The sequence below is a fragment of the Salvelinus sp. IW2-2015 genome, linkage group LG25, assembly GCF_002910315.2.
Source record: "Salvelinus sp. IW2-2015 linkage group LG25, ASM291031v2, whole genome shotgun sequence".
Taxonomy (NCBI): Eukaryota; Metazoa; Chordata; class Actinopteri; order Salmoniformes; family Salmonidae; genus Salvelinus; species Salvelinus sp. IW2-2015.
Genome location: NC_036865.1, coordinates 21208074 through 21222339, shown reverse-complemented (window position 1 = coordinate 21222339; position 14266 = coordinate 21208074). Strand labels below are relative to the sequence as shown.

Here is a 14266-nt window from a genome sequence, read left to right as displayed (position 1 = left end):
GCGGAGTAGAACACCTGTTTAGGCGAGGTGCTGGCTAGCGGAGTAGAACACCTGTTTAGGCGAGGTGCTGGCTAGCTGAGTAGAACACCTGTTTAGGCGAGGTGCTGGCTAGCGGAGTAGAACACTTGAAAAAGAAAAGGAGAATCAATAGCCAGCCACTCTAGGAGCTCAGATGCAACAATTTAATAACCTGATAACCAACGTTTCCACAGTCAAACATATCTGTTTGGGCTTCTTGCGGTCAATTTGCAGTCTACAAATTATAAGTAATTTTGTTTCCGCCCGCCGACCATCCGCTCATCAAAAAATTTACCCGCGGCTGAATCAAGTTGATGATCCCTGCTCTACATTTTCTAATATGGCCGATAAGAATGGAGGAGTCAAGACAACCCAGTGGAGATTCCTCACTTCTCCAGAACGATGTGCATTGTGCACCCTGCAACAGAGGGATTATAATTTTATCCAGTCCAACGGAAGAGCTAGGGCGAAAAGACAAATCGATAGTTTCTTGTACGCACAGCCTCAAGTTTCTATTTTAACATGGCTGGCTATTGATTCGCTTTCAGATGCGATGTCTCCCTTCGACAGCAAACACTCTAGGAGGATTTGGAAGTCTTTAGTGTAACAGAATAACCTTGTAAAATTGGAAGGAGGGAGTAAGGGAACGTTAACATAGAACCACTATCTCAGTCAATGCTCACTAAGGAGGCTGAGGCCACAACTCTGACAGACAGAGCACCGCTGTACCCAGACTTCAGAGGCCCGGGCTTGGTCTGTGATTGACACATCTTGACACAAACAACCAGACAGCGGCAAAGGGAGCTGCTTTATCAAAGTAGCCATTTTAATGACATTTGTTTGTCAGCTGGCACATGGAATATCGATATGGAAATGCTGCAGATGGTTTTCAAACACGTCTCCTTTTCAATTCTCTTTATCTCACACAAACATTTTAAGTTGGGGAAAGTACAGAGAGTCAAACACCAAAGCAATACCATTGAGAAGGGTTTTGGTTGGTTGTTGGAAACCAGGGTTGAAACTGTCAAAATACTTCTACCAACGCACTATTAAATGCAGAGCTACTCCTGGGTCCAACCACAGCATCAAGAGCAGAGGTACTCCCGGGTCCAACCACACCATCAAGAGCAGAGGTACTCCCGGGTCCAACCACACCATCAAGAGCAGAGGTACTCCCGGGTCCAACCACACCATCAAGAGCAGAGGTACTCCCGGGTCCAACCACACTATTCAGAACTTAGAGTACTCCCGGGTCCAACCACACCATTAAGAGCAGAGGGCTACTCCCGGTCCAACCACACATTCCAAGGAGCAGAGCTTACTCCTGGGTCCAACCACACCATTAAGAGTAGAGCTACTCCCGGGTCCAACCACACCATTAAGAGCAGAGGTACTCCTGGGTCCAACCACACCATTAAGAGCAGAGCTACTCCCGGGTCCAACCACACCATTAAAAATATATATATAATAATTTAACTAGGCAAGTCAGTTAACAACAAATTCTTATTTACAATGATGGCCTACACCGGCCAAACCCGGACGACGCTGGGCCAATTGTGCACCGCCCTATGGGACTCCCAATCACAGCCGGTTGTGATACAGCCTGGATTCAAACCAGTGACACCTCAAGCGCTGAGATGCAGTGCCTTAGACCGCTGCGCCACTCGGGAGCCCCAKTAAGAGCAGAGGTACTCCCGAGTCCAACCAACATATGCTATTCTCTTTCCCATTCCTCCCACTGGGCACAGACGTCAATTAAACGTCTATTCCAAGTTGGTTATAATTAATTTATTGAAATGATTTGGAAACAAAGTTGATTTAACCAGTGTGTGCCCAGTGGGCTCTCCCTCCTCTCACTCTGTAAGAACCCCTAGCAGCAGTCTGGTCTCATACACCGCTGGGATCTGAGTTCATTATTAGAGTGGCATTCCAACAGTAGTGAGCTGTGTTGACAGGCTCTCAGCATCGTGTCAGTACGGGGATTTAAGGTGTTGTGTGGTTTGTCTGCAAGGTTGGGACTACTACTGATGTTTTCACACATACACAGCTCAAGATTGAGGACTTCAGAGAGAGAGAGAGAGAGCACAGGATTGGCTCCAGTTTGACAGAATGAGACAAAATATTGCTTCTGAGCAGCGAATGACACTTGTAATATTTTCCTTAGCACAGTTTCTAACGATTTATGCTGAAGGAAATGAAAACATGGAAAGAGGGAAAAGTAGGGAGAAGAAGGACAAGGAAATTAGGAGACAATGTCAGAATCGGCTTTTATCCCAAAAACAGCCACCCTTAAAATAATTGAAATGCCAAGTTGTGTGTTTATGTGCTGAGCTCATAATCATCATCCTGATACAACATCAGCTCAGACCACAAAACTTAACAGGGAAAGGTCATCTAAAGGGCTCAGAAAATAATGGAGTGATATAGAAACTCATCTTCATTCATAGTAGTACTTCACAGATTTGTTGATGTCCTTATCCTTTTTTCACCGCTACCTCATCATTTAGGCAATTTCAGTCCAGCCAGCCTCGCCTGCACAGCAGACTCACTATTCCATTTTGTGTCACATTTTCCCCCCGGTTTCATTTTTCTCATTGGCGCACTGAACATTAAATGACAATAGTCTGACATTTAAAGGGGCTTTATCTACAAACAAAGTGATTGTACCGTAGCTATATCTCCATGGCGATAAGCCAGACCATTTAATAACATATTTTAGTTTTCTTCAGTTTAAAGCTACAGTACACTTCCACGAGTCAACCTCCAATGAGTTTACACTTTCACGAGTCAAACTCCAATGTTACGCCACGCATACAGCAAACAAACCTTTAGTTATTCTAGTTCTCAAGATCGTGGAAAAGAAAAGTATGCACATTGGTCAGTATGAAAGGCTCCAGACCAGTGAGTGTTCCTGAATACGTTAATGTGTAACTCTGCTGTGTATTCATCCATTTACTCCACTGCTTGCCTCTTGGGCAGGGGCAAATGGCCTGGGAATAATGGTCCACTTGAATCTGTGAGAAATTGGTTCTTACTGCCTTCTCTATGGATCAGTGCATCACAAGATGGCAAACTGGTGGGCGGAAAAGGAACCATTTCATTGAATGCTCTTCCTCTATTCCGTGTTTGCTTTTTTGCTCATGCATACACACATACACCCATACACACATGCAAACATGCCAACATACAAAAAATAGTGTTCAAAACAAATTCAATGGTCTGGTACTTCATCCATGAGCATTCCACCTCTCTGTGTGAGTAAACCATTTCCCTTGATTGAAATGACCTACCTTGTCTGTCTTATGACAGCAGTTGTGGCTTCCGTGACCCTTTACCCAGGAACGACTCCAAACTAAGTATGTTTTACCGATACCCTAACCTGGCGCACAGACAACAGCATGGCACCTCTTGCTAATAAGAAGCAATGAGCTCTGCAGACACCGGAAGCCCAGAAGCATTTAATGATCCATTTAATCGAGTAGAAACACAGACATCAATACAGGTAGTTCTCCCTGAGAGAGACTTAGGATTTCTGTAAGGAAATGGAGGGGAAAGAAACAAGCTGTACCACTTGTATTAGAAGAAGAAGAAGCACAGAACTCAGCTACAGCCTCAAAGCATGATGTGGTCACTGATGTGATAAATGAGTGTTGCATCAAAAAAGGCCCAATTTGCTATCTGCTGATTTTATTCATTTGTGTTTCGAGATGTTATTAAAGTATTTTTTTTCAATGTGACTGAAATGGAAAATCGAAATCAAATCTAAAATTTGATTGTTCTGTTCTTCAGATGAAGTTTCTCATGTGGCAACTTCCACCACATTAACCTCTTGAATGTAAAGTCCCCATATTTGGGGACCCTATTAGATGTTTTTTATTCAATTCAGTCTGATATGAGAACGGTAGCCCMTATCTGCAAAAGCAGGGTGTCTGCGGATATCTGAGTATCTTGGCTACTGTGCCTTAAAATCTTTGGTGTGACCTACTACAATATATGGGGAAACAAATGTATAAGGACAGGCCGAGCCGATGACCTAATTTCAAGATGGCTGCTAGCTACATTCTGGTTAGCGTTGTGAAGCATAAATGAAATAAACACGGAACACATTGATACACACCGAAAGCTGGGACTCCACAGACCATGAGAATGTCTTATTTGTCTGCCTGTGACCTACCGTTATTGATCACCTGCCCATAGAGTCAAAATATTTATTTTACACAACGTTAACATCAAACAGGAAACACCTTACAAGGTAAACATGAATGTCTACCGAGTGACTATATTGTTGCGCATTAAAAATATGATTGTCACGATCTTGGAAATGAGCGGACCAAGGCGCAGCGTGAGTATAGTTCCACATATTTATTTTAGTGAACCTAACAAAACAAAATAACAAAACTTACAAAGCCGGTGAGGACGTAGCACCCAAACACACTAACAAACAATCAATATCCCACAAATGCAGGTGGGGGAACAGCCTACCTAAATATGATCCTCAATCAGAGGCAACGATTACCAGCTGCCTCTAATTGGGAACCACACAAACCACCAACCTAGAAATCTAAACACTAGATAACCCCCCCAGTCACACTCTGACCTAAACACCATAGAGAACAGAGGGTTCTCTATGGTCAGGTCGTGACAATGATGTTGCCTGCTTACGCAGGGTATTGGCTACTATGGCACCTTGACAGTCTTGTAGCCAATGAGATAAGCTTTCCAGGGATATGTAGTTGACCTGGGTGGGACAAAGCAAGGCCTAGAACCTTTTACGCGTAATGTGAACTATAGCTAACTGGCTCAGACATGAGAYGCACCAAGCACGCTACATTACATTGTAAACAGATTTAATCGCTTTCATTTCATAGCTTCAGCATAAAATATGGCTTCTCATGGGGGGAAATAAAGGTCAAAACTAAGAATATCGAACAGGAAGCTAAAAAGAAGACAGCTATGAATAAGTATACCGACATAGAAGCTTTGAATAAAATACTGGTCAGACTCGGATTAGGGGAGCGATTTGGACTACGAGGATTTTGATTTAGTTTACATAGGCCTATGTAACAAGTAATTTTTATGTTATATACTGTAATTCCAAAGTAGTTATTGTCTATGTTTCATATTAGTTCACTGTTTGCTGTTCTAGGTTTCATCCTTGTAACTTTGGAGAGACCACTGAACTCTTATGGCCATTCTTAAGTTGAGGTTCTGACCTCTGCCTTTGTCTCCAAGGTGTTACTTTTTGCATTGTGTGTGTGCTWGACACCTTCTATGTKAGTCACTGTACAGATAAAGTTTAGGCTTGGTGTGTTTACTTTACATTAATGTTGTTTTGTAAATTTAGTCAACTGAAATTCTGTGTGTCTTACAACAATATATCTCTGAATTTTATTCACTACAGAGTGGAAGATGCAGAGGATTTGTGTGATGACGTTTGGGAGCCACCCCTCCCCAGCAAGCGCACCCGCCGGTCAAGGTCTTCACCCCCCCACTGCTATGTCAATCACCCTGTCTGATGGTTCGATATCCACTTTTCATAGACCTCTTGAAAAATAAAATTGGGGCACCATTCCTCCTAACAGAATTGGTTTCCCGAAGATCAAGGTAAACGACAGGGTAAAGACAGCGGAGAGGGGGACCATACGTTTGATCAGGACTAACAAGCTGCTTTTTGTGAAATGGAAGGACACTAGGGAAGTAACCATGCTCACCACACAGCATAAGGCATTCAATAACGACCATGTCTCAAGGAGGGTGAAAAAGGAAGAATGTCCCCGTTTCTGTGAAGGACTACAATGCCAGCATGGGGGGTGTCGACCTATCCGATGCTCAGATAGACTACTACCAGACTACTACCAGGTCCTCCACAAGACCAGGAAGTGGTATAAGACTTTTTTTTACCACTTTGTGGACATTGCTACAGTAAATGCTTTCATTCTCCACAAGCAGATGGCCAAAGCAAAAGGTCAAACCCCTCTCCCAGTTGGCTTTCCGAGAGCAGCTGGTGTTGGAAATGGCTGAATTGGGGGCCCAAAGCAACCTCACAACCATCACAAGACACCCCCACTCAAGGTGAGCGCCACTATCCAACACACATGCCAAAAGACAAAAGGAAGAACTGCAAGCATTGAACAAAACACAGGGGGGGAAAAGGGGGAAATGCCAGATCTTCTGTCCAAAATGCCAGTTCGCTTTTTGTTTCCTGGCAGAGAGGGACTGCTTCAAAGACTATCACGATATGCACAAGCAACGGTGATAGTGAAATCCAATCATCTACACCTGGGATGTAAAAGGAACACAAATGCCATTTGTAAATAGTTCAGCTTTTCTCTATTTTTGCACCTTTTTTAGTGAATGACACGTGTGTAACCAAGTTTGTGTTTGATAAGACACTTTTGTATATTTTTTATGTATACCTGTTGCTTTTACACTGTTTTTGTAAAAATTTAATTTGTATGTGGGATCAATATAGTGGATATGCCTAGACTAAACATTCAGGTACTTTGGAGAGGTTGAAAAAATGTTTGAGTGAGGTTGATATGGTAGAAATTGTGTTTTTATATTGAACAAATAGCATTTAGGGATTGCAAATATGTAATATCACTGGAATTATCTAATTTTCAGACATAAGCCMCTTTGGAGAGGTTCAGGGACAMTTGGAAACATCCCGTGACCACATCTGACACTACTTACTAAAACATCTGCTCRTTTCTAGTTGGGTCTATCAATCCCATTTTTTTTCTGATATTGTTCAAATATTGTAGAAGCCATCTGATTTGTTTCCAGCTCTGGGCATCAATCATTCACTTATAGCTTGTCAATGAAAGATGACTTTTAACATAAAAAAACAAAAAAAAKGTTATTTTGTGTGTGCTTGTGTATTCTGAACCATGTAACTTCTACCAGATGTCTTCTTTCCAAATATACAGAGTCATGTAATTACACACGAGTAACAGTTACTTTAGGGTATGTCTATTTAGGCGGAAATCTACATTTTGCTATTACATTTAGGAGGTTTTAAGAGACTGACTTACTGGGAACAGACGTCATTTCAATGTTTGGTTTTGATTTACATTTGGTTGAGTTGTYAATTTACGTTAATTCAACATTAAATTAAAAAAGATATCACCATGTTATTGGATTAAGTTTAAAAGTTGGGTGAAAAAAGAAATTCCCTTACGTTGATGACTTTTTGCAAATCAAATTAGTTTTCCACATTAATTCAGAGTCATCACATTGAWTKTTTTGCTTGAAATGACGTGAAAACAACGTTGATTCAACCAGTTTTTGCCCAGTGGGAAGTGACTCACCCTGACTCAACATAAGGCTAAAAGCATTCTACCTGCCTGGAGAAAATATTTGAAAATAATGTAATTAACTTAGAACTGGATGTACGCTGAGTGTATAAAACATGAGGAACACCTTCCTAATATTGAGTTGCACACGCTTTTGCCCTCAGAACAGCCTCARTTTGTCTGGGCATGGACTTTACAAGGTGTCGAAAGCGTTCCACAGGGATGCTGGCCCATGTTGACTCCAATGCTTCCCACAGTTGTGTCAAATTGGCTGGATGTCCTTTAGGTGGTGGACCCTTCTTGATACACACGGGAAACTGTTGAGTGTGAAAAACCCAGTAGCGTTGCAGTTCTTGACACACTCAAACCGGTGCACCTGGCACCTACTACCATACTCTGTTCAAAAGCTCTTAAATCTTTTGTCTTGCCCATTCACCCTCTGAATGGCACACCTACACAACCTGTCTCCTCCCCTTCATCTACACTGATTGAAGTGGATTTAACAAGTGAAATCAATAAGGGATCATAGCTTTCACCTCGATTCACCTGGTCAGTCTATGTCATGTTTTGTACACTCAGTGTATATGTGTGTGTGTGTGTGTGTGTGTGTGTGTGTGTGTGTCTGTGTCTGTGTGTCTGTGTCTGTGTACTTGTGTGCAGTACGAGTCTTTGGCCCTGTCCCAGACATGATGGAATAGAGCCTTATTCCTGAGCTATTGACTGCCCTGGATGGCTCCTGCCTGCTTACCTGTGGAGCTCTTCCATAAAAAAATCGTTGATAGGGTGTGTGTGGCTGTCAGTACGCACATGTCCGCGCTGTGCGCAAGCATGTGTGTGTGTATKTATGCGCAAGTGTGTGTGTGTCCATGCAATCACGGTCTGGGCTTTCCACATCCTCTTCACACATTTGAGCTGCTGTTCTAATGCTACTCTATTCTATTCTCATGTGACTTAATAAAGGACAGCCAGCGTGCTTTAATGCAGCTGTGTACCCTACAGTATAAGCTTCACTGATATTGTTCCAGCTTTATGTCTGGTTCAGTCCATCAGAGGCCTACAGTACCCAGAGTGGAGGTGGGAATGGGGACAGTGGGGACAGGGGGTCAGTGTGTAGGAAAGATCAGGAATAAAGCCCACTATAATCAGGAGGGTTCTGAGGAGATTGACCAGTGTCACTGGAGATTATGAGGCTCAGGGCCAAAGCAGGGGCCTATTACAGATTAATTACATCTCACAATGCCTCCCTTTGTTCCCCACTATGAATCAGTCAGCTGATCTATGAGTCCTTTCAGCCTTACGGAGACAGCCATTTTATAGGGCTGCCTGGAAGTAGGGCCTGTGGGAGGCACTGTGTTGACCTAAACCTCCCTGACACCCGTCCTGTCACCCCTCTCACCCATAGGGTGTCCCTCTCATCCTGCCTGGCCCATAAATCCCCCATGATAAGCAAGTACGGATGATCTGTGGGACACGTAGCTAAGAGAGAAATGTGCAACCGTCAATCAACATAAAGAGCTTTTCAAAGGGGAATAAGGAGCACCTTCAAATGCTGAGCGCTTTCCTATAAATCTTTCTGTTCTGGTAGCTCAGAGGGGAAATGTCTTGGGCTGTTATATGCCTTGATATGAACTATGCTCCCAAGAAGCTAGAAATGTAGCTTTGATGTTTGGCTSTATTCTGACAGGCATCTATAATGACTAATGTTTAATTTCCACTTTTCTGTAATTAGAGTATTTGTCCTAGAAACGTTATTTGGGTCTTTGCCCAAGGACACATCATGTTGCTGCAGTTTATGTCTCTCTATCGCCATTGATGACTTAACAAAATTGCCCCTTGATTTTGTCCGTTTAGCGATCAATATACAAAAAATAATTAACTAAAGGAACAACCATAATTGTCTATGCTTCCAAGATATATACACTACATGGCCAATAGTGGATTTGTCTATTTTAGCCACACCCGTTGCTGACAGGTGTATACAATCGAGCACACAGCCATGCAATCTCCAAGACAAACATTGGCAGTAGAATGGCCTTACTGAAGAGCTCAGTGACTTTCAACATGGCACTGTCATAGGATGCCACCTTTGCAACAAGTCAGTTCGTCAACTTTCTGCCCTGCTTGAGCTGTCTTGGTCAACTGTAAGTGCTGTTATTGTGAAGTGGAAATGTCTAGGAGCAACAACAGCTCAGCCACGAAGTGGTAGGCCACACAAGCTCACAGAACGGGACCACCGAGTTCACTACCGAGTTCCAAACTGCCTCTGGAAGTAACGTCAGCAAGAACTGTGCGTCGGGAGCTTAGTGAAATGGGTTTCCATGGCCGAGCAGCCAACACAAGCCTAAGTTCACCATGCGCAATGCCAAGCTTTGGCTGGAATGGTGTAAATCTCGCCGCCATTGGACTCTGGAGCAGTGGAAACATGTTCTCTGGAGTGATGAATCACACTACACCATCTGGCAGTCTGACGGACGACTCTGGGTTTGGCGGATGCCAGGAGAACGCTACCTGCCCAAATGCATAGCGTAAACTGTACAGTTTTGTGGAGGAGGAATAATGGTCTGTGGCTGTTTTTCATGGTTCGGGCTAGGCCCCTTAGTTCAAGTGAAGGGAAATCTTAACGCTACAGTATACAATGACATTCTAGACGACTCTGTGCTTCCAACTTTGTGGCAACAGTTGGGGAAGGCCCTTTCCTGTTCCAGCATGACAATGCCCCCGTGCACAAAGCGAGATCCATACAGAAATGGTTTGTCAAAATCGATGTGGAAGAACTTGACTGGCCTGCAAAGAGCCCGGACCTCAACCCCATCGAAAACCTTYGGGATGAATTGGAACGCCGACTGCGAACCAGGCCTAATCGCCCAACATCAGTGCCGACCTCACTAATGCTCTTGTGGCTGAAGTGAAGCAAGTCCCCACAGCAAAGTTCCAACATCTAGTGGAAAGCCTTCCCAGAGGAGTGGAGGCTGTTATAGCAGCAAAGGGGAGACCAACTCCATATTAATATCCATGATTTTGGAATCACGAGCAGGTGTCCACATACCTTTGGCGATGTAGTGTAATTGAGAAATGTAGGCCTACTATATTATTTACAAAAGTATGTCCACAAGTGACATACTAACAGGTGATTCCTTTTGCAGGCAAGAACAATACTTTTGCTCAGTGTTACAGTCTTGTCCATTTAAATTAGGACAGGAAATGAATGAAAAGATTAGCTCCCCTTCATATTCACAATCTGATTGTAAATCTAAATAGAGCCAAATCTCTGTGTTACATTTTTATGTGCTTATTAGCTCTCTTATTCTCCATCACCAGCCACACAACATGGCACCTCACCAGCACCGGATTGTAGTTTCTCACAACAAAGACCAAGGTAAAGTCAAAGGCCGCTATAGCTTCCATGGATAGCACCTGTAAGATCGTGAACAAGGGAAAATATTGCCATCTAGAGGCGGCTCATAATTGAACATAAACTCACTCCACCAATGCGTGTAACGGTGTCCTATGTGATACCCCCTCCCCGCATTCATGATCGATTTGATATGACCATCACAATTCAATGTACAATTTAAACCCAGCTCAATAAACTATGCTACAACCTGACGCTTTTTTACATTTTTACAACTCCACACCACCACACTCCGTGTTGAGCTCTCAGTGAACACTCAGAACTATAGCTCCCCGTGCAAATGCACTAACAATGGGCATGCATTTCATTGGGGCGAAAGAGGGAAAGTGTGAGGATTGTACATTTTTTAAAACACAATTTCACTAAGAACATGCACAGCCAGCATTTCATCTGTATACTTTCACAAAGACGCCAAGTGTCCGTTTGTGAACTTTTAAATAAGTTGCACCATAGTAAACTCTTAATAAATCCATGCCCTTACCTGAAATAATGGGGGCCAGTCGGAATATGTCAGACAGCCGGCTATTCATGGTCTCATAAGGAGAGTCCTCAAGGAAATCGTTCCCTGAAAGGAATATTGAAATACAATGTGATTTTTAACATACTGTTGCAGTGTTAATAGGCATGTAAATGTTGCAGACAACCAGCTAGACAGACATACATACATACACACATACATAAATATATATARATTTTATTTAAAGAGCAAGCACGTGGGTTTTTGTTTTCACTAAATGTTTGTAAGCTACCATGTCTTGTCATTTCTTCACATGCGCATACACATGAGATGGGTATCTAGGTCAGTCAATTTCCATGACGCTCTACTACTCGTTAGGCTACGGTTGATTAGGCATATTGGTCAGCAACTGAGAACCCCTTCTGCCCCACTGGCCATTKGCATTAGGCAGTACAATTTTTGTGTACGATCTACTGCAAGATGACGAGTGCCAAAGGGCTTTACACTCGATTCATTCTAAGATATTTTTTTAAGGACATTACCCCACTCCTTTCCCATTACGCACAGGCGGGAAAGTTACGCACCCAATAATGTGGTGTTTTCTCCCTGAAACGGTATTGCTTTAGCAGTTTACATGGTCCGTTAATACATTACTCATACAGCAGGTCTGGGTAATGTTTGTTTTTTGACTTCTGACAATGTGTGATTGTTGTGTTGTAGCCAACTGCAATGATACCAAAGTGCATACCCTGCAAAGTCTGGTAGATTCCCCAATAGATGCGAAGGCAGTTCTTTTCTTTCTTCATACCCCTTTTACATCTGCAGTTATACAGGGGGCTCTGCTTGAGAGCATCCATGGCGCTCCGACATTCGTCCTGCGCCTCCAGTCCGGCTACCATGCTAAAGTTTCTCTCCTTCCCCCCAGCAACGCACTGTCTCATTGTCCGATACTTGGTGCTGCATCCTTGCTCCTTCATACACTGCTCACTCGCCTTGACACAGTCGAGGCGGTTGGGACCAGAAAGGACATTCTCCTGGGCATACAATACATCTGTTTGGGGAGAATAAATAATGATAATAATAATAATGTTTCTGTCGTTTAAATGTTAAATATTGTAGGCTATACGGGATTTAGTCACAATAAACATTCAGAGATTAATCCAAATGAAAGCTGCTTTAGAGATTAACATAGTGTATTAACGCTGTACTGAGCGTATTTTAGCGCGCAACTCCGTGACAATAACAACAACACAAACATGTCATATAGGCTACTCGTCACTGACATAGTGATCAATGCATCGCATACCCTATACATTTGTGAAATATTTTTAMAAATCAGCTGAGGACAAGTAAAGTTATTAAATATGAAACGGGTAAAACATGTTAAGCTTTTGCTTTTGCAATGTATGCTATAGTAGTGTATATAGGCTATACATGAGAGACGGGTAATGAATTGCCACTGTATTTAGTTGTGTCTATTACAGAATTAGAACTCAGTTCACTTCGATTAGGCTACATGAGCTCGTAATTGATTTTTCAGTAGTCAGTGAGCATGGCCCGCATTATGGTGGACCATCTCTCTCCACAACGATCACTATAGGTTTCCTATGTACTCATCTCAGCTGCCCTCTAATTTCTTATTATTGTCAATTTAAAAATGCATATTCTAGGCATGTATAGCATATATTAGTCATATTCATAAGTAATAGGCCTTGAGAAACTAAAACTTACCTAAAAGAGGCAGCACGACATAAAGTGTGATGAAAATCATTGCGTTGGTATCCGTGTGATGCCTTGTTACAATGGAATTTATAGAACATATAGAAAAAAACTTTGTGATTTTATTCCCAAGGTATTTCCACTCTATTCAAATCCATTGAAAATATCGGGTGGATGAGGTCCGACATAGGCTACAGAACACATCCAGCTGACTTCATGCGTAAAACATTCCGACCCAAAAGTACTCCAATTTTTGCGACAGACAACCGATACCATCAACCACAGAATGATTTCCTTTCCGTTWAAAAACTAAATAAAAGACCTGGATAAGAGATCACAAGGAGACAAAACGAACCGGCGAGTGCTCTCGGGAACTCCAGCTCGTAGGATGTCCGCGTGTGTCTTAGCGCGCGAGGATGCTGTAGCCSACTGCTCAATAGTGCAGTAACCCCAATCCGGCAGCAGCGGCAAGGCAGTGGAACTTCTGCGTTTCAACGTGGATTTCGGTGATGACAAGTAGATCAATTCAAACTTTCAGACACATTTTATTTCTGGAATACAGTGTCGATGTGAGGCTAAATACATACGCAATATCTTATTTGTGAAAACATAGAGTATGACACTATTTGCAATCGTTTTGATTGTTGATTCTGCATTAAATTGTATCAAAATATTATAGTGTCTTGATTCATGCCCTAGGACAAGGCTACACCATTATAATTTACAATATTATATTATTCATGGAGTCACAGAGAGTTCATGAGTAGGCTACAACATGTAGAGGTTAAAAAACGTGTTAATGTGACTATCCCCAATACCTTAGTCAAAACCGCACACTCAAATTTTAGAGAGAGACAACCCCATGCGCATGTAACGGATGTGAAATGGCTAGCCAGTTAGCGGTGGTGCGCGCTACTAGCATTTCAATCAGTTACGTCACTTGCTCTGAGACTTAAGTAGGGTTGCCCCTTGCTCTGCAAGGGCCGTGGCCTTTGTGGAGCGATGGGTAACGATGCTTCGTGGGCGACCGTTGTTGATGTGTGCAGAGGGTCCCTGGTTCGCGCCCGTGTCGGGGCGAGGGGACGTACTAAAGTTATACTGTTACATTGATGCTGTTGACCCGGATCACTGGTTGCTGCGGAAAAAGGAGGAGGTCGAAAGGGGGGTGAGTGTAACGGATGTGAAATGGCTAGCCAGTTAGCGGTGGTGCGCGCTACTAGCATTTCAATCAGTTACGTCACTTGCTCTGAGACTTAAGTAGGGTTGCCCCTTGCTCTGCAAGGGCCGTGGCCTTTGTGGAGCGATGGGTAACGATGCTTCGTGGGCGACCGTTGTTGATGCTGTCTCTTATACACATCTAGATGT

At 43.0% G+C, this 14266-nt stretch overlaps 1 protein-coding gene across 1 annotated transcript in view; it reads right to left on the bottom strand.

Annotated features, from left to right (window-relative positions):
* Positions 1–13385, bottom strand: part of LOC111951843 (GDNF family receptor alpha-1) — a 114990-nt gene extending 101605 nt beyond the window's left edge. The window contains exons 1-3 of the mRNA XM_023970088.2: positions 12914–13385; positions 11931–12233; positions 11207–11290 (exon numbers count right to left, since the gene is read on the bottom strand). Of these exons, the coding sequence (XP_023825856.1) occupies positions 11207–11290; positions 11931–12233; positions 12914–12953 (427 nt within the window). The 5' untranslated portion in view covers positions 12954–13385. The remainder of the gene's footprint in view (positions 1–11206; positions 11291–11930; positions 12234–12913) is intronic.
* Between the last annotated feature and the right edge of the window lie 881 nt (positions 13386–14266).